The following is a 24,433-nucleotide window of genomic DNA, read 5'->3' on the forward strand; positions in this document are numbered from 1 at the left end:
CACCAGAATGGAAGAACATCTTCAGTCAGCGTATCCCTAAAGTATGGAATTTGCTCACACAGAATTGGGTGATGGCCATCTACTTGGACAGTTTTTGAGTCATAGATTTGTAGAGTTGGAAGAGACCCTGAGGGTCATCTGGTCCAACCCCCTGCAATGCAGTAATTTATTTTGCCCAATGTGGGGCTCAAACTCACAACCCTGAGATTACAAGACTCTTGCTCTAACTACTGAGCTGGAAGGGGATTAGGTCAATTCATGGAGGATAAGGATATCAATGACTACTAGTCATGATGGCTGTATTACGTTCAGTACCATAGGGAACTGAATACCAATTGCTAAGGGTTATGAGTGATATTCTCTTCCCATTCTGCCTTTGGGCTTCTCAAAGGTTTCTGATTGACCACTGTGAAAACCAGTGCTTTTTTTCTTTAAAAAAAATGTTTAGGGGTACTCTCATTTTGACTCAAGAAAATCACCACTTTATAGTTCAGACCAGGGAAAATACATACAGTAAATGGACAAAAGTACAAAGATACACAAAATGTTTAGGGGTGTGCGTACCTTTGCGTCCCTGTCGCTGTCCCCCCTGAAAAAAGCAATGGTGAAAACAGTGCTTGAACACTGTGAAAACAACAGATAAGCCTTCCAATCTATCAAGACTCTTTTTATCCTCTTATGGAGTCCAACAACATATGGACGGATATAGGTTCTCCACCCCAAATTAGCTATAGAAACTGGAAAATAAGAGAGGGCCTGGATTATTGTTTAGGGGTTGGTTGGTTGGTTGCTTGGTTTGATTAGTGTGCTTTAAAAAAAATATTAAGTAATTCTCATTGGTTAACAATTCTTATTTGTACCCAAAGGGGATGCAACTTAATGCATAATACACTGCATAATACACTTTACTCAAGTAATTGGATGGGGAAATAGCTTATAAATATTAAAGGATCTGTTTTGAACAGCATGGAAGTTTTTGTTTTGTTTTTGTTGGGGTTTTTTAAAAAATACTTTTAGTGTTGTCACCTGGGGCAGAAATTATTATGTACAGGGTGTGATCACACCATCACTTTCTAAAATACATATACACATACAAAACAAGGGCACCTGCACAAAGCAAGCTGCCTACCTGTCAGATAAATTTGGCAGTCACACAAGAGACCCGCAGGAGGAAGGCAAGAGAGCCCTTGCTTGTGGACAGATATTTATACAAGGGGGGGGGGGAGAGAGGAAAATGTGTGTAAGGAATATGCTCAACTAGGTGAAGGAACAAATTCTCTGACTGGATGCTGAGAGGCATGCATGTTTGTTTGGCTGTCTTGCATAGGCCTTCTTGTAAACCATTCATAAGATGCAGTTTGTAGAACATGGAATATCCTTTTTTAAAAAAGATATCATTAATGAAAAGGAAGAAGGAAATACAGTGGCCTTGCTTTTCCTAACAACTTGGAACTGAAAAGTGGTACCGAAAATTTCATTTTTAACTATTCAAGCTGGAAAATATCCTTGTTCAAATACTGAATGCTGGTGAGGAGAGGGCTTGGTTTAAAACAAAAACAAAATGCTGTTGATTAGTGTGGAAACATTTCCTGCTCTTTTGTACTCAACATTAAGACCCAACTCCATAATGATTTGTTTGTAGTTTTGCCTCAAAAATAAAATAAATTCCAGACCAGGAAAATTATTTAAACTGTCAGCTCACGACAGCAGTGTTTCCAGCCAATTCTTAGTTGACCACTGTCTTCATTATTCATTGGATAAGTTTGTGCCATCCAGGGGCTGCTAGCAAGGTACCCATAGGTGGCATTGTGGCCTCCTCTGGTGCCCACAAACAGTTTTAGTAGTAGTAGTAGTAGTAGTAGTAGTAGTAGTAGTAGTAATAATAATAATAATAATAATTTATTATTCTTTTTTTTTTATTTATACCCCGCTCATCTGGCTGAGTCTCCCCAGTCACTCTGGGCGGCTCCCAATCAAATGTTAAAAACAGTCCAGCATTAAATATTAAAAACTTCCCTAAACAGGGCTGCCTTCAGATGTCTTTTAAAGATAGGATAACTGCTTATTTCCTTCACATCTGAAGGGAGGGTGTTCCACAGGGCGGGCGCCACTACCGAGAAGGCCCTCTGCCTGGTTCCCTGTAACCTCACTTCTTGCAATGAGGGAACTGCCAGAAGGCCCTCGGCGCTGCATCTCAGTGTCCGGGGCTGAACGATGGGGGTGGAGACGCTCCTTCAGGTATACAGGGGGTATAAATACCCCCTCAGAAATCCACATTGCATGAGAGAATGTTTGTTTGCTGTACCTGCTCAGTTCCTGTTTGTACTGGCTCAGTCTCTCTTCTGTTCTGAACAGAGAAGAGGTGCAAATAGCTTCTCTCTATGAGCAAATATGAGAATGGTTGACGTTAGTGGCTTTTTTCCATTCATGGGAAGCTGGTGGGGCATGTGTCCACAAACCATTTTGCACCACTGTCTCTTTTCCCCGCTCATGCAGCTGTGTAAACTATTTCTGTTATGTCACATCCCCATGGCAGCCATTTTGTTTCTGCCACTCCTGGCACATTTCAAACTTCCAGATGTGCCAACAGGACAAAAGAGGTTGGTTACTCGTGTTAAGCAGATCTCCAGTTGATAAGTAACTGGAGTGATGGTTCTCAATGATGGTTCTCAATATATGAGGTGGGTCACTTTATAGAACTGCAGGCATTTGTTAGAGAAATCTGAGGCATTTTCATATACAGTGGTACCTTGGTTCTCAAACTTAATCCATTCCAGAAGTCCATTCCAAAACCAAAGCATTCCAAAACCAAGGCACACTTTCCCATAGAAAGTAATGCAAAATGGATTAATCCAACTTTTAAAAACAACCCCTAAAACGGCAATTTAACATGACTTTTACTATCTAACGAGACCATTGATCCATAAAATGAAAGCAGTAAACAATGTACTGCAGTCACACAATCAATCAATCAATAGCTGAACTGAGTTCCACACAGTCACAAAAACACAAAACAAAAAAGCCACAAAACCACAAAATAAATAGCAAAAACAGACAGACCTCAGCGTAACACTCAAAATGGAAGTGTGGCACTCAAATCAGAAGCGTAACACTCAAAACGGAGCACATTTGGCTTTCGAAAACAGTTCGCAAACCGGAACACTTACTTTGCAGTGTTTGGGTTCCAAGTTGTTTGAAAACAAGATGTTTGAAAACCAAGGTACCACTGTATGTGTATTGATTTAGCATAAAGAACACCACTCCCTAGCCTTTCACCAATTATATTTGTTTCTGTGCTGAAGAGTGGCTATTTTCCAAATGATTGTTTACTTGCCATGGCTCCTAAAACGACATAGCTGGTTCATGTAGCCAAACGTGCTGTATTTTCCATAAGATTTGTGGTTCTGCTTTGTTTGGAAGCAGACCTTGTCTTTTAGGTTAATGCAATGGCACATGCTATCACTTCCCTCCCCTTCTAACCTAAAAACTGGCCTTCTGAGGGGTGAGGGGAATGGGTACAACCATTTCCTTCCCAAACGCCCATTACTGTAATAGAAAATTTCAGATACTCCTTTTTGTTAGAGATTTGTTTTCCAGAGCCATTTGAAACAGAATGAAAACCACACTTTGGTGTCAGTCAAGAGAATTTATGTGGGATGTGATGAAGCAGTACATACACACGCATTGTGGCAGCACATTCATTTTTTATGTGCCCATTCTACAACAATGGCATGGGAATCACTTTCAGGGAGTGGTAGAAAAGAATATTTAAAGCAGTGAGGGGGAGGCTGTGGCCCTCCAGGTGTTGGTTGGACTACAACTCGCATCATCCCTCATCACTGGCTATGCCAACCTGGACAACGTGGTGGTCCACGGGTACCACATCTCTGATTTACTGAGGATTTCTTCGTTATTTTCAGAGGAGAGCCATGTTAATCTGCTGAAGCTAAAGCAAGTAGGGTTCAAATAAGGAAATGCAATGTGATGCTTCCTATGAACTATGGAAGCACTTTCTTTGGGGACAGTTTCCATGTTTTCCTGGCTCCATCAAGCCTTTGTCATAGACCAAATGGTGGTGCTGTGATTCGGAAATGGTTATTCAGGGTGGGAAAACTATTCCTTCCAGGGGTTTTTTACTCCCTTAACCGGAATACTCAGTGTTCCTAAATTCTCAAGAGAGAGAATTACATTTTATTTGAGCCAAATGGCAACCCAGCAAAATTAGGACCTCTGGAATAGACTGGGACTTACCAATTCTGCATAGTTAAAACTGTGGGATGGAGAGCAAAGGGAGTCAGGAAAGAAGGAATCCGATTTATATTCAACGCTAGTAGTGTATAAGGAGCTGGATCTGAGGTTGCAGCAAGAAGCCAGCAGTGTTATTTTGTTAAAATGTTTAGGATGATACCGACTTGGTTATCACTCACAAGGTAATTTGCAGCATCTAGATCATGATCTTTACATTTCTTCACTGGCTCCGGCTCCATGCATTTCTGTGGGGATTGCACTGAGTGCTTTGAGGCAAAATACTTACGCTGAATTAGACCCAATTGGCTGTATGTCAGTCTGTGGGTAAGAATTTTTTTGCAAGGAAAAAAAAATCTTTATAAGAGCCTCTGCAATACTTCAACCCAGGGACTTTAAAGGAAAGGGTTTTTTTATTGTTGTTTTTTAAGGGAGAGGAAAATAAGTGCTATAAATGCTGCCAGCTCTATTCTGTTAACATAGGCACATTGTTATATAAATGGTGGAATTTGCCTCAAATTGTAGCTTTTGGAAGAAAGTCTCCGAATATTCCACGTTCTATAAAGTGAGATGCCAATAGATTTCTACTGAGTCGCAGTCCAAATTATAGAAACTATTATTATTATTATTATTATTATTATTAGGGGGGCAGGGAGTAGTTAGGTGTTTGGCGTGTCATTTTTTTGCAGGTATTGGGGAAAAAAGGGACATCTTCCAGTCACTGCAATGTGGCAGTTATTGCAGTAGAGCATTTATCGGGAAAAAGAGTGCAATGGCAGGCAGGTGCCCATGTGCATGTAGTTGCTGAGTTGTTAGTGCAGTGCAGCAACTCAGAGCCAGGAAGTAGTAAGGTTCCAACATCACAAACCAGGGATTTTAGATCCAAGTATGTCATTCTCTAGGGACGCGGGTGGCGCTGTGGGTTAAACCACAGAGCCTAGGACTTGCCGATCAGAAGGTCGGTGGTTCAAATCCCCGCGACGGGGTGAGCTCCCATTGCTTGGTCCCTGCTCCTGCCAACCTAGCAGTTCGAAAGCACGTCAAAGTGCAAGTAGATAAATAGGAACCGCTCCGGCGGAAGGTAAACGGCATTTCCATGCACTGCTCTGGTTCGCCAGAAGTGGCTTAGTCATGCTGGCCACATGACCCGGCCAATAAAGCGAAATGAGTGCCACAACCCCAGAGTCGGCCACGACTGGACCTAACGGTCAGGGGTCCCTTTACCTTTACTATGTCATTCTCTATGCTGTGGTGACCAGCTTCCTGCAAGAAGGAGCTGTTGTTCTCCACCATTTCTGCACTTTCACTGGAGACAGTCAAAGGCTAAAATTGCAACTAGGAACTCAAGAGCATTCATGGGGCCAAGAGGCTTCCTCTACCTGGCTGGTTCCTAAGTCCAAACAAACTTTTCATGGTCAATTTCAGTCTCAGCTCTGATTCCCTCTCCATATATATACAGTACCTGCTTGACTGCCTTGCTCCTTCTTCAGCTGGTGTCCAGACCAACAGCCCTGGCTGAAGTGTCTAGTACATCTCTCAACTTAATCACAAGCACAGTAAAGTGGTGCTCTGCAAGCCACTATTCTCTCCTGTTGGCTATCCCTTTGCTATAGTATTCTCTGCCATATGGAGATGATCTGTATTATCAGACCATCTTGTAACTTTGGTGTGAATATTACCTTGTCGACATGTCTGAGTGTTTTTGTAGCACTGATATCCATGATGGCATGGCTTTGGGGTGTTCATCTGTGTTGTGTTCATCTGATTGGCAGCACATCTTGTGGTTCTTTGTAGGTTTAAGCTCCCCTGTCTCCAGACCAAGGCACTACTAGTAAACTGTTGCTTAACCCCAAATTCCATTGAGAGCCATGGGCTTTGTATGACCAGGGACTGCCCAATTGTCTGGAAACGTTGGGGGATTCTGGCATGCACACACACACACACACACACACACACACACACACTGATGTGGATGTGGAGCTCTCTCCAGCATGGATGTTCCTGGCATTTCAGAGGATGCCCATATGTGCATTGGAATAAGGACAAAATGGTGCTTATATTCTTTGCTAGCACGTAGAATAATAGACAATTGTGGGCTGATTCACACTGTACTTGACAGTCGTTTCTGTCGTGTTTATGTACATTTGAATTGTCATAAAAACAAGACTTGCACAGACATGCACTGAAGAGCCATTTGGATATTGTTGTATGTGTCCATCAGGTATTCTTCCTCATTTTATATACCATCCCCATGTACTGAGTGCCCATTCTAATGCCAGCGGGGTGTGCCAAAAGAACAGAGAAAAACCAAGCAGTTCTCGGAAGAGTCTGTTCTTTTACTGACAGTATAATGCAGTTTCAGTTACATACAGTTGTAGATACAGTCTCCTTACAGCATACAGACTATGCTCTGGCCAAGGACAGGAGCCAAGAGCAAACTTGCCTTAAACACAGCAGCATTTGTATTGTAAATTGTGCTGAGTTGTTCTCACATGCTTGCTGACTCATTCTCACATGCTGAACCAGCTGCAGATGCAGGACAAAACACACCCAAATTAAACAGCACGCTGAAATTAATTAAACAGCAAGCCAAGAAAGCACACCTTTCTTGTCCTTTTTCTCTGCATATATAAGCTCTTCTACAATACATTAACACGCCACCCTTCCTCTGGGGAGCTCAGAGTGCCCAGGAAATCTCCCATTCAGATTACAAGTCCTGACCTCAGCTTCAGTCATGGAACTGTATCATTTGCCTTCAGAGCTTTTTCTAGGCATCTTCCCCATCACTCTTTATGATGCTCACAATGGCAAATGCCTCTGAGTAGCTGAATGTGAATCGGCCCTTTGATTTATAAGTGCGTCGCTTTTTCTTCCACATATGCCTTGTTGGGCACGGATCCACACAATAAAACACACGTTTCCCCGGAATATAACTAAAGGCATTGGAGGAAATCTGACAATTCGTAGCTTGTCAATTGGAATTTTAGATCAAGCGGGCTTAATGTTAGAGTTGTTTCTGTTACCCTTTGCAGGTTTTGAGGGAGCTTATTCGACCTTACTATCTCACCATGAAGCTAATGGGAAAAGCCTTGCAGCAATCTTCACAGGAAAGTTTCCAAATGTCAAGTGTCATCTTTCCAGCTGCTAGATGAATGGGTAGCCACGAGGCATTTATTTGGGTGTGCGGTCTCAGTAAAATCTGGTTGCTGCGGCAGCAATTACTATAATTTGGCCATTGCTTTGGCAGTACTGGGACCACATGCAATTTTAGTTGTTGGATTTGGGGCATTATTTGGGGACAGTTGTAATTTAGAGGCAGGTCAAGGCATCCCTGGGTTGTTGCTTTTATCAGGGCTAGCATAGCGCGCTCTCTGCCTTTCTCATCTACATGAGGACATTCCTCTGCGTTGTTCTCACTGTTGTAGCCTCTCCATCTTGAAATTAAAAATATATTTGCGAAGCAGATTGGCATGCTCTTGAATACACGAGATGGCAGCCCATCCAGCCTGCCAATTTCACATTAGTTAATGATGTGTCATTTGGGTAATTTCTCTATGGTGCAGTATAGAAGCTATAGGCTATTACTGAAAACTGCTACCAACAATTTGTGTGTAAGGAAGCGCCTTCCAGATGTTGCTAGCTGGGGCTGATGGGAGTTGGAGTCCATCTCCCAACTGCAAGGCCATAAGTTCTCTATCCGTGCAGTATAGCATCTCAGTAAAAGCTAAGGCCAAGGCTTTAGAAGGGACTAGTCATAAATACATACACATTTTGTTGTTGTTTAGTCGTGTCCGACTCTTCGTGACCCCATGGACCAGAGCACGCCCGGCGCTCCTGTCTTGCACTGCCTCCCGCAGTTTGGTCAAACTCATGCTGGTAGCTTCGAGAACACTGTCCAACCATCTCGTCCTCTGTCGCCCCCTTCTTTCCCGACATCAGGGTCTTTTCCAGGGAGTCGTCTTTTCTCATGAGGTGGCCAAAATATTGGAGCCTCAGCTTCAGGATCTGTCCTTCCAGTGAGCACTCAGGGCTCATTTCCTTCAGAATAGATAGGTTTGATCTTCTTGCAGTCCATGGGACTCTCAAGAGTCTCCTCCAGCACCATAATTCAAAAGCATCAATTCTTCGGCGATCAGCCTTCTTTATGGTCCAGCTCTCACTTCCATACATCACTACTGGGAAAACCATAGCTTTAACTAAACGGACCTTTGTTGGCAAGGTGATGTCTCTGCTTTTTAAGATGCTGTTTAGGTTTGTCATTGCTTTTCTCCCAAGAAGCAGACGTCTTTTAATTTCGTGACTGCTGTTACCATCTGCAGTGATCATGGAGCCCAAGAAAGTAAAATCTCTCACTGGCTCCATTTCTTCCCCTTCTATTTGCCAGGAGGTGATGGGCCCAGTGGCCATGATCTTAGTTTTTTTTATGTTGAGCTTCAGACCATATTTTGCGCTCTCCTCTTTCACTCTCATTAAAAGGTTCTTTAATTCCTCCTCACTTTCTGCCATCAAGGTTGTGTCATCTGCATATCTGAGGTTGTTGATATTTCTTCCGGCAATCTTAATTCCGGCTTGATGAATTCTGCATATAAGTTAAATAAGCAGGGAGACAATATACAGCCTTGCCGTACTCCTTTCCCAATTTTGAACCAATCAGTTGTTCCATATCCAGTTCTAACTGTAGCTTCTTGTCCCACATAGAGATTTCTCAGGAGACAGATGAGGTGATCAGGCACTCCCATTTCTTTAAGAACTTGCCATAGTTTGCTGTGGTCAACACAGTCAAAGGCTTTTGCATAGTCAATGAAGCAGAAGTAGATGTCTTTCTGGAACTCTCTAGCTTTCTCCATAATCCAGCGCATGTTTGCAATTTGGTCTCTGGTTCCTCTGCCCCTTCAAAATCCAGCTTGCACTTCTGGCAGTTCTCGGTCCACATACTGCTTAAGCCTACGTACACATACACATACACATTTAGCCCTGATTAAAGCTGTTCCCAAAACAAATGTCCTATAGCTCAGGTTTCTAAGCCCTTTGCTGCATCTAGAATTCTCATGACCTGTTTAAATCATTATCGAGAAAATGCTCTGGATAATTTTTTCCCCCCTTCCTGGAGACTTTGCAAATTTCCCCCCATGCTGTAGGAGACTCTGTTATCTGAAATTGTGACTACTATTATACGAGGACCCACAGACAGCTGCACACTGTTTGAATTCTGCTCATGTTTGGCATCGTAGTCAAGGCATCTTCTTTTTAGCAGCATAGTGTGAACATGTAATCTGTGTGTCCATCCTCAATCTTTACAGGGTGATATATCTCTCTCTTACATTTAACAGTGTTTTAACAACAAAAATTAAATCTAAACAAATACAACCTACATTTTCTTTGACTTCCCTCCTCTCTGTGGTTCCTTATTTTATATAATATGCTTACTGCATAGCCAATTCAAACCGTTTTACAAATTTATCCTTTATGATCCTTTAAGTGATTTCTTACTGCTTGTGTTTATGTCAATCCTGCTGACGTTTTTAATTGTTTGCCATTGTCATCATATATTCAACAATTTTTTCCCATTCTGGTTTTTTTTAAAAAAGTCTCTCCTCTTAATCTCTTATTCTTCTGGTAAGTTTTGCCATCTCTGCATATTCCATCAGTTTTAGTTGCCGGCCATCTTTTGTTGGAACAGATTCTTCTTTCTATCTTTGGGATCAGACGGTCGGCAGTTTGAATCCCCGTGACGGGGTGAGCTCCCGTTGCTCGGTCCCTGCTCCTGACAACCTAGCAGTTTGAATAGGTACCGCTCCGGCAGGAAGGTAAACGGCATTTCCATGAGCTGCTCTGGTTCTCCAGAAGTGGCTTAGTCATGCTGCCCACATGACCTGGAAAAACTGCGGACAAACGTCGGCTCCCTCGGCCTGTAAAGCGAGATGAGCGCCGCAACCCCAGGGGTCACTTTACCCTTTAATAGCATACATAAATAGTTTTTTTCTGGTCTTTGGCATTTGTGTAGTGTGAACCTGTGATCTGTGCTTCCACCCTGAATCTTCACATGGTGATATGTGAATTATCCAGGGGAAGTTCAATGTGTCATAATTGCTATGAAGCTCTTATTGCCCTTAGAACATCACCAGGATTTGGGATGCCAAGCCATCTTGTTGATGTTATCCCAAACAACATGCTTTGGTGGGAATACTTTCAATGGTGTGGCTTATTGACTGATTTATTTTTCTTGGTCACACTAGAGCAGTGGTTTGCAACCTTTCTGACTTCAGTCCTCACTTGACCAAGCACATTATTTCTGCGGCTCCCCTGTGGGAGCTACTTAAACTGGGGTTCCATTACAGGACACACATAAGTGGGGATTCCCCTGTTCTGCCCCCACCCCATTATGTCTCCCAACTCCCCTGAATGTTCCTTGGATAGGAGAGAGATAATGCAGGAAGGCATGGGCAGCAAGTTAATGAAAGGACGCCCCCACCCCAGGTTCCCTTTAACATGTTTTCAAGTCTCCCTTCCTGAATTTTGCCTAAACTCAAAGGCTCTGCTCAGATGAAATACCATCTGGGATTTTAAAAGAAGTTAAAATAATAAAAGCTTTTGTTTTGTTTTGTTTGTTTTGTTTGTTTTGTTTGTTTTGTTTGTTTTGTTTGTTTTGTTTGTTTTGTTTGTTTTGCTTGTTTTGCTTTGTTTTGTTTGCAAAAAGAAAAAAATGATTGGCAGAAAAGGAGGATGACCCACATCTTGACTTCAGCTTGACTTCAGCAACCTTCCCCCAAATCATTGTGATTGGACTGCCCTGGGGGGAGGAATTAAAGAAGAGTGTCTTAATTAAACTGTCTGTCAAATGGAAAGATTTCTTCCCCCTTTTCCACCCCCTCTACTCTCAAGTTCTGGCCATTTCTGCACTAGGAATGGTTTTGTTACTTAGGACTCAGCTATACAGCTGCATAGAAAACATTTTAAATGTGTTTTGTATAGTGCAGTATACAAATGTGACACTAGATGGCGAGAGTGAGCTATGCCAAATTCAATGTATTTTTCAAAACATGTTTTTTAAAAAAGTATTTTCACAGCGGGGTTTTTTATGTGTATAGATTCCACCTTAGAAAAGAAAGGCAAAAGTTGTGTGTGGAACGTTTTTGAAAACTGGAGGCAACAGAGCGACTCTGGAGCTTGAGACATTTTGTTATCAGCAGGATCCAACTTGGGGATGTGAGATTATGACCCATTCAGGGTACAGGCAGAGATAATACACCTCCCTAATAAACAGCATTGCCTGCTCTTAATGGAAGCCTGAGGATACCTTTGACTCTATATGTAGAAACAGCACTTACTTTTCTATCTCTTCCCTTTTGTCCTCCTCCCTGGCTGTGATTTGACACTTCGTCACTTCCTTTCTTTTCCTCTTCCCTCCTTGTGTATTATGCAGCTTCTGGTGCCCTCACTTAGGCCCTGGTGTCTATGAACTAATTTGTTCTTGATCCCAGTTATTTCTGTTCACACTGTAGGCATCATCCCCATTTAGGTGAGCTGTGATAATATAAAGGTAAAGGGACCCCTGACCGTTAGGTCCAGTCGTGACCGACTCTGGGGTTATAGCACTCATCTTGCTTTATTGGCCGAGGGAGCCGGCGTACAGCTTCTGGGTCATGTGGCCAGCATGACTAAGCCGCTTCTGGCGAACCAGAGCAGTGCATGGAAACGCCGTTTACCTTCCCGCCGGAGCGGTACCTATTTATCTACTTGCACTTTGACGTGCTTTTGAACTGTTAGGTGGGCAGGAGCAGGGACCGAGTGACGGGAGCTCACCCCATTGCGGGGATTCGAACCACCGACCTTCTGATCAGCAAGCCCTAGGCTCAGTGGTTTAACTCACAGCGCCACCCGCGTCCCAGCTGTGATAATAAGGAGCTGCATTTGCAATATCCCTTCTTTTCCTTCCCTTAGCATTATATCTCTTTTGGAGTTCACAAACAGGAAGTGAATAAATTAAGTCCTAGTTCCATTACCCTCCTCTTCTGAGTTCCTCCTGCCTGTATTTTATCCCTGTTAAGTTGAAAGGCACTTGGGCACTTAATAACAGAGGGGCCGGATTCATTGACGGTTCACAGAAGCTTCCATTCACTTCAGTATAGCTTTAAGAGCACTTCCTTGGTCTAATGCTGCATGAAAAATCTTCTTTCTTTCTCAGTAAAAGAATAATATTTGAGCTTTTACATTTGGTTTGCCAGGAGTTTATCTTTTATGTAGCTTTGCCTCAATGCAACATTCAAACATTTCAGAGATAATTTGAGTACAAGTTATTTGGGAGATGGGATGGGGGAAGAGAAATTGGTATTAATTCACATCCTTAAGTTTCCTTATTGTGTTTCTGTAAGGTGAATAAGTGCATCTCTTTAGAAAACGCTGTTGAGTTGCTTGAAGAATCCAGAGCCAGGGCATAATGTACTGCAGTGCGATACAATTTTAATTTGAATAGTGACTTTCATACAAAATGCATCCCTGACTGACTGTAAATAATGCAATTACAGAATTAAATAATAAATAATAGACGAGGGGAAGGCAGTGGAAATACAAGGGAGGAAGAATAGAAATCTTATTTTTTTTGGGGGGAGGGGTAAGATTGAAATGGAGAGCAGGTCAGTAAGGTGGGGAGATGTAGAGGAATTTTCTTACAAAAGCTGGAAGGTACAGACGAATTTAAAAAAGGATGCCGATGGAGTCTTTCATTTTTAGAGAGATGTGGAGGCGAGTGCATTAACTCATCACACCATGTAGTGTCCTTGGGAGAACAATGAGCAAAATGTAGATAGGGGAGCAAACAGGGACTAGCTGTCTTAAACTAGCTCTCCCAGGCATGTTAGCAGCATCACAAGGTTAGAACTGTGAAGTAGTAGAATGGACTGTACCGCTTCAGACCGCAGGAGAAGGCTCTGGCTTTTTAATGTTCCATATGCTATGCAGAAAATTGGCCTAAGTGGGGACGTCCTAAGGAAAAGCGGGACATTCTGGGATCAAATCAGAAACTAGGGCAGCTTCTGTAAATCCAAGAGTGTCCATGGAAAACAAAAGCACTTGGAGGGTCTGAGGTTTTATTTACAGTTAAGAAGCAGACAGATTTTGTTAGATAAATATTGTTTGCCTGCTTTTTCTGCCTGCTTGCTGTGGAAGGCAAGAAACTGTGGTCTGGGGGAAAGCATGGTTTGCAAGCTGTCTCGGAGATCTGTTGAAAAATTGAAATACTTTATTGTCACTTGTACAACTTGTATACAGTGAGATTACACGAGCACCCCCTACTCAGCTCTCTTAGTCTTAATTCCCCTCGTTTACTGACGCACACCCACCAAACCCGAAAGTCAGTTGCCCTGTTGTTATCTTTTCATTCAGCAGCCTAACAGCCCATGGATAGAAGCTGTTCTTTACCCTGTTGGTGCAACTAATCATGCTTCTATATCTTCTGCCCGGGGGCAGGAGATCAAGAAAGTGTTGGCCAGGGTGTGAATCACCCCTGAGAATTTTCCTCACTCTCCTGACGCAACGTTCTTCCGCAATGTCGTCCAGTGGATTCACGGGACATCCCATAATATCTTGTGCTGTATTCACCACCCTCTGTAGGCACTTCCTATCAGTTGATGTCAAACCAGCGTACCACACCATGATGTAGTATGAAAGGACACTTTCTATTGTGGACTGGTAGAAGGAGATCATCAAATGTTGATTGACATCGTTCTTTCACAATACTCTGAGGAGATGCTCAGACTTAATGCCAAGCTATGGTTTGTTGTCGCTTGCACAGTGCATGCTCACATACTTCCTCACCCCCTCCCACACCCACTTTGTGTGTGAGGAGCATATAAGAGGTTTGTCACAGCTTGCAACAAATCAGCTTCTTCATCAATCAGGAAAAAATGAGGAGGACAGCAGTGAGCTTAAGGCCCATCGTTCTACGGAATCAGTGTCTCCAACCTCTTAAAGTGGCAGACAAGTTCAGGCTTGGACTCTCATCGTAGTTAATGACTACAGACCCTCCAAGTGTCCAGATTTTCCAGGGAGAGCCCCGGATTTACAGAAGCCATCCCAGTTTCTTATTTGATCCCTCAATGCCCCACTTTTCCTTAAAGGTAAAGGTACCCCTGCCTGTACTGGCCAGTTGTGTCCGACTCTAGGGTTGCGCGCTCATCTCGCTCAAGAGGCCGGGAGCCGGCGCTGTCCGCAGACACTTCCGGGTCACGTGGCCAGCGTGACAAAGCTGCAGCTGGTGAGCCAGCACCAGCGCAGCACACGGAAACGCTTTTTACCTTCCCGCTATAAAGCGGTACCTATTTATCTACTTGCACTTAGGGGTGCTTTTGAACTGCTAGGTGGGCAGGAGCTGGGACCGAACGACGGGAGCTCACCCTGCCGCGGGGATTCAAACCGCCGACCTTATGATCAGCAAGTCCTAGGCACTGAGGTTTTACCCACAGCGCCACCCATGTCCCACTTTTCCTTAGGACATCCCTATTTTTATCAGAGAAATATCAGAGGGTATGGTAAGATGTCCCTATGTTCACCAGAGAAATGGTGGAAGTTATGAAGTTAGATAACCCCCAAACTAAGGAGAGAAGTAACTACACAACCTTTAGAAGCCATCTGAGGGCAGCCCTGTATAAGTTTTGAATATTTACTGTTTTAATTATGTTTTTTATATATGTTGGAAGCCGCACAGAGTGGCTGGGGGCAACCCAGAAACTCCAGCGGGTACAGAATGCTGCAGCGAGGCTCCTCACGGGGTCTCTGCCATGGGAGCATATTCACCCAGTGCTTTTCAAGCTGCACTGGCTCCCGGTGGAGTACAGGGTCAGATTTAAGGTGCTGCTTTTGACCTTTAAAGCCCTTCACGGCCTAGGACCCTCGTACCTACGGGACCGCCTCTCCTGGTATGCCCCACGGAGAGCCTCAAGGTCCATAAATAACAACACCCTAGTGGTCCCAGGCCCTAAGGAAGTTAGATTGGCTTCAACCAGAGCCAGGGCCTTTTCAACTCTGGCTCCGGCCTGGTGGAACGCTCTGCCTCATGAGACCAGGGCCCTGCAGGATCTGATTTCTTTCCGCAGGGCCTGTAAGACAGAGTTGTTCCGCCTGGCCTTTGGCTTGGAGCCAATTTGATTTCCTCCCTCCCTCTCTTTCTTTTTTCCTTTCCTTCTCCTCCTGCAATGAGGCTACATTTTAATATTTTAATGTTCCATTATTTTAATGTTGTATTTTATTTTTGTTTTTAAGTTGTAATCATTCTTCTTGTTTTTATTATTGCTTGTAAGCCGCTCTGAGCCCGGCCTTGGCTGGGGAGGGCAGGGTATAAATAAAATATTATTATTATTATTATTATTATTATTATTATTATTATTAGTGTGGGGTATAAATTATTGTTGTTATTATTATTATTATTATTATTATTATTGACATCCCTATTTTAATTGGAGAAATATTGGAGGGTAGGTGACCGAACTTGTTGGGATCTTACATTTCATTGTTTTCATAACTTGACTGGATTGTCTGCAGTGTATTTATTGACATTATGAACACATAAATATGTGAGTGATTACCTTCATTTTGATCAAGGAAAGTTGTCAAGTGGCAGGCACTGTGTCTCAGCTAGAATTTCCATTCAGTTCACATTTAAAGGTGAACCCACACTTTCTAAAACAATACACAAAGTAAAGCCCAGCCATCATTTGGATTTTACGTGTCTCTGAATGTAGCAGTGCAGTTCTCTGGCCAAGTAACATGTACAAAAATGCTTATGCTGAGATAAATTGTGCATAAAAGTGTATATATTTGTAAAAAAATAACATACGAAAATGTATTATGTTAAAGAACATTGTTTGTATGTATATATTAAGCAAAACTGTGTTGCAAAAATATGTATATGAGTGAAAATTGACAGTTTTATCTTTCACTACTCTCAGCTAGACAACTCTCTCTCATAGGGTTACTCTGAGGCTAATGTAAGAGCAACCCCACATTGCACTAACTTTAGTTTCTCGGAAGATGGGGTGGTGAAATGGAGGTGAAAGAACATTGGCTCCCAGTACGTTTCCGAGCACAATTCAAAGTGTTGGTGCTGACCTTTAAAGCCCTAAACGGCCTCGGCCCAGTATACCTGAAGGAGCATCTCCACCCCCATCGTTCTTCCTGGACACTGAGGTCCAGCTCCAAGGGCCTCCTGGCAGTTCCCTCACTGCGAGATGTGAGGTTACAGGGAACCAGGCAGAGGGCCTTCTTGGTAGTGGCGCCCGCCCTGTGGAACGCCCTCCCATCAGATGTCAAGGAAATAAACAACTATCTGACTTTTAGAAGACATCCTAAGGCAGCCCTGTTTAGGGAAGTTTAGGGGAGCTTTTATTTTGTTTTTAATGTTCTGTTGGGAGTCGCCCAGAGTGGTTGGGGAAACCCAGCCAGATGGGCATGATATAAATAATAGATGGTGATGGTGATGGTGGTGATGATGATGATGAATAAGCCAACTTCCGTGATGTCATTGTTTTCTTTCCACAGTCTTTATACGGTATTGCTGTTCCTACTGTACCCCAGCTTCCTCTTTTCTACACGCCTGTGGATTCAGTAGACATCAGCATAGAAGTTGCTGGACTCCGGTTCCCAAACCCCTTTGGCCTCGCCAGTGCGACTCCCACCACAAGTTCGCCAATGATTCGCAGAGCTTTCGAAGCCGGATGGGGATTTGCACTGACCAAAACCTTTTCTCTGGACAAGGTAATGAAAGCTGGTTCCCAACCCACCCTAACCACCACATTTGAAATAATTTTGTGACGCCGTGTGTCGTTTGTGTGTTGCTGGTCGGTGGCCACTGTCTCCAACAGAAACCATGGGGAGAGGGAGTGATAGACAAATCGGAGAACAGGAGAGATTGGACAGTTTTTCCTTTATTTGGCTTTTGCTGATTGGCTGCAGCATTTTCAGGCAGAAAGCATGGCAGGCGAAAGCATGGATGAGAAAGGTTCCCATAGGAAATAATGGAAATCATCAGCTCATTATGCGAACGCTTGTCTAATGAGCAATGTCCTAGGAGTGCATGGTGGGACCTGCATGTACAAATATTCCAGAAATGGTATGTTTCTTTGTGTCGCACTGGAATCCCCAAAAGCAGCCCCAGGGATGCAATTTATATGATAGGTTCAGGTGCCAAGAACACTGAGGAGTTCATTATTCCGTATTTCTAAATAGTAGTTCTACTATACCATTCGGTATAGAATATATAGAAGGAAAGTTATCCATATATATTTTTGAATGGACTGGCCTCTGGTGGCCAAATTAAGCAAGTAGGGGGTTGTTGGACTAAGCTATATTTTCACTCCAAACTTTATATATATATATATATATATATAAAATCACATCCTCCCCTGTCTGGAAGCCACTTGGATTGTTTTGAATGACAGATATTTTTATTGTGCATACTTTTAAAACTGTTACCCACATGTCATCTGAGTGACCAGCTCAGCTGCAAGCTGGAAATTAAAAACAGTAGATTTTGACGTCTATATTTAATGTCTGAAAAGTGTGAGGTTCCCCGCTCCAATTTTGTCTTTTGAGATTTTCAAATTTCAGAGATTTAATTTCAAATTTGTGGCATAATTTGAATGATCTGTAATTGACTTCTCTCTCTTTATTCCATGCAAGTGGGATGTGAATTGAACCTTCACAAACAAATGGCTCTGGTATTGTAGTTTTTTCTATGAAAGGCTGTGATTGAAAGGTGATCACACTGTTGTCAGTAGTTTGCAATCATAGGGTCATTCCTTGGACTTGCTGTGCCATTGAACCCTGAGAAACGTGCAATTTTCTTTTAAAAACACTCTCATTAAAAACCATCTTAGGAATCCATTTTAACATTCATTCCTCCTGATATACTCATGTTTGCATGCAATTTTGTGCAATATATTCATTGTTGGTTCTCATACTGCTTCATATAGTTTTGAGGAGCACAAATTAAGGAGAGTCACATTCAGATGTTAATGAAACTGAATTTCTGTGCCATTCCTGTGTCAAATTGTTCCCTACCAAACTCATCCGCAACACAGTTCTGCTCTCATTTTTGGTTGTCTCTTGTCTGTCCTTCTCTGGTAGCCTAAAAGCAATCTTGTTTCTAGAGAGGGTTGAGTTGTAGGAGGAGGAGATAAGGTGGTGCCCTTTGAAATCAAAATGCACTTTCCTTCTGTTCCCTTCACCTTCAAAACATAGGGTTGCTTTTTCCTCAATGCTCAGTGAGGTCAAAGTCTGTGTCTACAGGTCAGAGCTGCATATGTGTCTAACCAAGGATGGAGTCACCCAGAAGGCTGTGTTATAATTGTTGTCTAGACAAAATTAATTCTGGATCACTGAAGCAGCCACTTCCTTTAATTAAGGTGCTGTAATAGCCGCCGCTGTTACTGTGTCTCCTGCTTTACAGCACATTTGCAAAGCCACTGACCTACCGACTGTACTTGTGAACCATCATGTGCCCCAAATCCAGCTCTGGTTTTCTCCAGTCTCCCCATCGTTGTCTCCATGGCTTCTGCTGACACCTCTTTGCCTCGTGTCACACAGACTCATCCCTGCCACTCACGGACAGTTCTATTACACATTTGCTTTTCCTCTCCTTCCCCAAGACTTTCTTATTGGTAAGCTGCAGAAAATCACATTAATGGGACTTAGAAGGCGTGTTTCTGTACAACAAGTAAAAATTAGCTAATGCATTTCCATGTGATGGTTCTGAAATATAGGACGTAGATTAAACAAGGTCCTTCTGTTACCCTGTGTTGTACACACAGAAACCGAAACCTGCTATTTGTTTTGTGGAGAAAAGTCTTCCCTGGGCATTGTCCCCCCCCCCCCCCCGACTCCACACCTACCCTTACTGTTATAATGAAGGGTATTTGCATTCCTCCACACTACAGAGTCACAATAACAGAACTCAGGGGAGTGAATTCTCATTAATTCTCAGGGACGCAAAAACTTGGGTCAGGAGGAGTTTGAGATCGTGGTGTCCCTGACTTATTTTCACCCATGGAAATGGCTACAGTGGGGGAAAATATATAGCATTGCCTCTTCGGTTAACGGTACACTGAGAGCGAAAGCCAAGTAGTACCCGGAAAGGGAATGGTTTGCTACACTTTATATATTTCATGAGTCTTGAATTCAGCCTTGTTCATGTTTTAATGGAAACCTAGCTTCATTTTCAACTCCTGAACCAATACGCAAACCGAAATAACTTCTGCAAATATTGCTGTGCAATTCACCAACCGCAAAATGTGTACAAAATTCATGCATCAGGAAAGGTGTGTGTGTATGTGTGTGAAACTGGCAGGCAAAGATATGTTGTACTGGACAAATTTGCTTGCAAAAAATGCATATTTGACAAAACTGCATACAAAAATGTGTATATTTAGAGAAATAACACTAAAATGCTGATTAATTTTCATGAGGGCATTTTTTTAAAAGGGCAAGCAGAAATGAAATTTGTTGCGTTGAACTTGGGACTGGAAAAATGAGAAACCAAGACCAATTGTTCAACCTTTACCCAGTCTCAGATACACTATTCCTCTCACAGCACACACATCATGCACACCAAGGCTGGATCTAGACACATCAGAGAAGTGTTTCAGTTTAAAGTGTTGTAAATTTAAACAAGGAAAACAGGCAGAGAAAAATGAGGCTCTACATTACCATCTGGCGAACCAGAGCAGCGCATGGAAACACCGTTTACCTTCCAGCCGGAGCTATTTATCTACTTGCACTGCATGCTTTCGAACTACTATGTTGGCAGGAGCTGGGACTGAGCAATGGGCGCTCACCCCATCGCGGGGATTTGAACCGCCGACCTTCCGACCGGCAAGCCCTAGGCTTGGTTTAGACCACAGCGCCCCCCGTGTCCCTTTTTATATCACATATAGGTAAAGGTAAAGGGACCCCTGACCATTAGGTCCAGTCGTGACTGACTCTGGGGTTGCGGCTCTCATCTTGCTTTATTAGCTGAGGGAGCCGGTGTACAGCTTCCGAGTCATGTGGCCAGCATGACTAAGCCGCTTCTGGCAAACCAGAGTAGTGCACGAAAATGCCGTTTACCTTCCCGCCAGAGCGGTACCTATTTATCTACTTGCACTTTGATGTGCTTTTGAACTGCTAGGTTGGCAGGAGCAGGGACCGAGCAACAGGAGCTCACCCTGTCACAGGGATTCGAACCACCGACCTTCTAATCGGCAAGTCCTAGGCTCTGTGGTTTAACCCACAGCGCCACCCGCATCCCTTCCATACAACACATATAAATCGCTTTTTCTTTACCAGTCTAGCCGAGTCCAAAATCCATGAAGATGACTGGCAGATCTGACAAAGGGGTACTTGATGTTAACATGAGGTTGTCATATGAGATGAAGGGGGAAGGAAACTGCAGTGTATATGTGTTTTCCACCTGGCCTAGACCCATAAACCCATCTCCACCTTTATTTCCTTGCCATAGAATTAATAGTCAGCATTCATATGTCTGAAATACTTTTTTTAATGGCCATGCAATGATACCATGTTGCATATTAAAGGGAGAAGAGATTGGAAGATTAGATAGAGTAGACCTTGGCTGTACCAATTTAATACAGTTTGTCCTACAAAACCACTTCATTTAGCTCCATGTCTGTGGAATTGCCTGGGAAAAAAACGTAAAATCCCTTTAGTCCATATCTAATTGGAACTGGAAAAAGGATACATTGCAGACTGTGGTTAATATTTCAGTACTGCGTGCACCACCAGTTGAAATGGAATTCCTATTAAATTAACATCTAAGAATGAATATAAGCTTCCTGGAAGTGTGTATATTCTTGATGTGTGTGAATTTTTTTTTTTAAAGTTGGCATGAGAGAAATTCAATTTTAGCTTATTATCTAAAACTGAGTGCTTGTTGTCATTCGCATGTGTTCACAACCTGAGGAATTTTTTCCTGAATTGCATATTGCCTTTTCTGTTCCTTTGACCTCACTCCTCTTACCACCATGCACACATGTCATGAACTGGCAGGACAACAGGGAGGAGGAAGAAGATCCCGGCGAGGGGTGCAGTCACAACTGGGACCCACTGGGGCAAGCCTATAATGGGAAAAGAAGGGTTGGGGTTGTGGAAAGTACACACAGAATGACAGAGGATGGCAAGGGGATGGGGGTCAGTTTACATGGACCAGAAGAGCAGGATCCATCAACAGAGTCAGAGGGGCTCCTGTCTCCTTGATCAAGGCAGGCTCTGAGGCATAGGGAGCAAGAGGAGGTAGGGTCAGAGAGGCTGAGACAAGCAAGGCCCCACAGCCCAGTTTACTACCTGGCCAGGTGGGACTCATTAGCTCTGGGAGGAGGTGTGTGATTCCTCAGCTGCATTAGGCTCAGGACAGGTGAGGGCCACCTGCCTCATCAAGCCCAGGTGCTACAATCAAGACTCAAGAGGAAAAAATGGGAGCAGAGCTGTGGTGCTGTGTCTGCTCAACTCCCCATGCTCATGGATCTTGGCTTGGAATGCTCCAGGAAATCTACGGGACTCTGCTTTGGATTTGAGTCTGGTCTGTGTTTCCTGACTGTTGGATTTTGGACTTGGTTTACTTCGATTGACCCTGGACTTCCTTTTCTGACCATTGGACTTTGGCCTTTGGACTTGGCTTGCGTGGATTGACCCTAGATTGTGTTTCCTGACTGCTGAGCTTTGGACTTGTCCTACTGTATAGGCCAGTGGGACATTCCGCCAGGTAGGCCGCGGGTTCAGGACAACATACTTCGCATCGTGTATGAATATATGCCTTCCAATTTAGGGTTACATTTCCCACAACTGCTGAAGTGGGCTCTGGGCCATGAAAGCTTATGCCATACTGAATTTGTTAGTCTTTAAGGTGTAGTCTTAAGAAGCTCCCAGTTTCAGCCCTTGGCCTCTCAAGTTAAAACAATATCCAGTATGCACTCATCTGCACAATACATGCCACTCTAAGTAGCCATGTCTCCTCCCCAAGGAATCCTGGGAAATGTAGTTTTAGGGAACTGAGAGTTCTTAGGAGACTCCTGTTCCCCTCACAGTGTGGCAGTTCTCAGAGTGGTTTAACAATCAATCCTTCCCAGGGAACTTTGGGAATTGTAGCTCCATGAGAGGGATTGGGATCTTCTAACAACTCTTAATAAACTGCAGCTCCTAGTTTGAAGTGGTACTATGCTGCTTTAAATGTATAGTGCAGATAGGTCTGAGATAGCTATTAAAGACCTCTACCTGAAACCTTAGAAAGCTTCTGATAGTTTGGGTAGAAAACACAGGAACGAGATTATCAATTAGTTGTCTTAATTCACTATAGGTTATCTCTCTTCCTGCCTCTATCTGATTTCGTGCTGTATTTCCTTCCAGAAAGGACTCCCAAAGTAGCTTGCATAAAATAATTAAAAACTATTGCATTAGGACAGTTTCTACTCATTGCAAGTTGCACATAGTGTTGCCCTGGGGACAGCATAATCGCCTTTTCCAAATACAAGTTCTTATTAGATTGTGGTGGCTGCTCCCAGCACTGTTCATCCTACTTCACTCTACGGACTGCTGGCAGTTGGGTGCCCCTCGTCTGGCCCTGCGTTTCTTACTCCCTTTCCACGAGGACTGCAGATTTCTCCACTGTCCACCAAGTGCAGCATTAGAATTACAATTTCAGAGCAAAAATGGAACAAGGTTTGCAACTCCAGAAGGTTGCATGTGCAAGGCCCCATCTCCACTATAAATGCAAAGCAGTGCTTTAACTGTTTAAACAGTTATGGCCAAAGAATCCTGGGAATGGTAGTTTGTTAAGGGTGTTGAGCATTGCTAGGAGACGCCTGTTCCTTTCATATAGCTACAATTTTCAGAGTGGTTTAACAATTGACCCCTGTTCCTAAGGAGCTCTGAAAACTGTAGCCATATGAAGGGAATAGGGGTCTTCAGGGCTTTTTTGTGGCAGTTACCGCTGGTGCAGAGTGCCTTCACCTTTTTATTTTTTTATTTTGCTTCCTGTAGCAGCCATTTTGTGCTAGCACCCACAACACCCTTATCACCAAGAGTACCAGCACCTCATATTTTACCACAGTGAGCACTTGGGTCTCCTAACAACTCAGCACCTTTAACAAACGACTGTTTCCATAATTCTTTGGGGGAAGCTATGGCTATTTCAAATGGTATAACACTGTTTTAAAGTTATAGGGAAGGTGGGACCTAAGACTTTGGTTGTATTACATACAATACAACATTTGACCTCTTCTGGTATTTAATGCCAGGTAGACTTAATCAGAAGGGATGTGGGTGGCGCTGTGGGTTAAATCACAGAGCCTAGGACTTGCCGATCAGAAGGTCGGCAGTTTGAATCCCCGCAACGGGGTGAGCTCCTGTTGCTCGGTCCCTGCTCCTGCCAACCTACCAGTTCGAAAGCATGTCAAAGTGCAAGTAGATAAATAGGTACCACTCCAGCGGGAAGGTAAACTGCGTTTCCATGTGCTGCTCTGGTTTGCCAGAAGCGGCTTAGTCATGCTGGCCACATGACCTGGAAGCTGTACGCTGGCCCCCTCGGCCAATAAAGCGAGATGAGCGCCGCAACCCCAGAGTCATTCACGACTGGACCTAATGGTCAGGGGTCCCTTTACCTTTACTAGGCTTAATCAGATGTTTCCTATTGTCAGGTTTTTAATGCTGGAAATGTGTGACTCTCCACGCTCCCCTTCTGTGAATGAGGATGCCAAACTGCATGGAATGATTGGGGACAAATATTAGATGAAGTTTTGTAAATGGCACATTATAAGTTGGGTTGAAATACTTTGATTATATCATTCAGCATAATTGGGGGGGGGGATGCAAACCTAACATTTTAAGATCTCTGATAATGCATTCATTGATTTCTGTTAAATGTGTTTAGGCTCGATTTCGCGAGGGGGTGGAGAACTTCAGTCTAGGAATGTTTATTAAAATGTCTTGATGCGGCAGAAAGAGACAAAATAACTGATGCAATTCGTAGGAGAACCAGACCTCAACAGATAATCAATGTCGCTGATAAATGGTTTTGTTTTATTTCTTATTGGAATCTACATCGCAGACATATGAGTCTTGACCGAAATTTATATTTCAATTTTTTCACTTGTCTTTTTCAAAACTCTGTTTGTCTGCTAAAGTTAATAAAAAGTGTGTGTAGGAGAAC

General features: G+C 43.2%; 1 protein-coding gene across 3 annotated transcripts in view; it reads left to right on the forward strand.

The window, feature by feature from the left end:
* Positions 1-24,433, forward strand: part of DPYD (dihydropyrimidine dehydrogenase) — a 526,421-nt gene that overhangs the window by 275,635 nt on the left and 226,353 nt on the right. For all 3 annotated transcript variants that reach the window (XM_081008554.1, XM_081008553.1, XM_081008555.1), the window contains one exon: positions 16,777-16,992. In XM_081008554.1, coding sequence (XP_080864680.1) covers positions 16,777-16,992 — 216 coding nt within the window. The remainder of the gene's footprint in view (positions 1-16,776; positions 16,993-24,433) is intronic.

Source organism: Podarcis pityusensis (genome assembly GCF_964106645.2).
Source record: "Podarcis pityusensis genome assembly, chromosome: 6".
Classification (NCBI taxonomy): Eukaryota; Metazoa; Chordata; class Lepidosauria; order Squamata; family Lacertidae; genus Podarcis; species Podarcis pityusensis.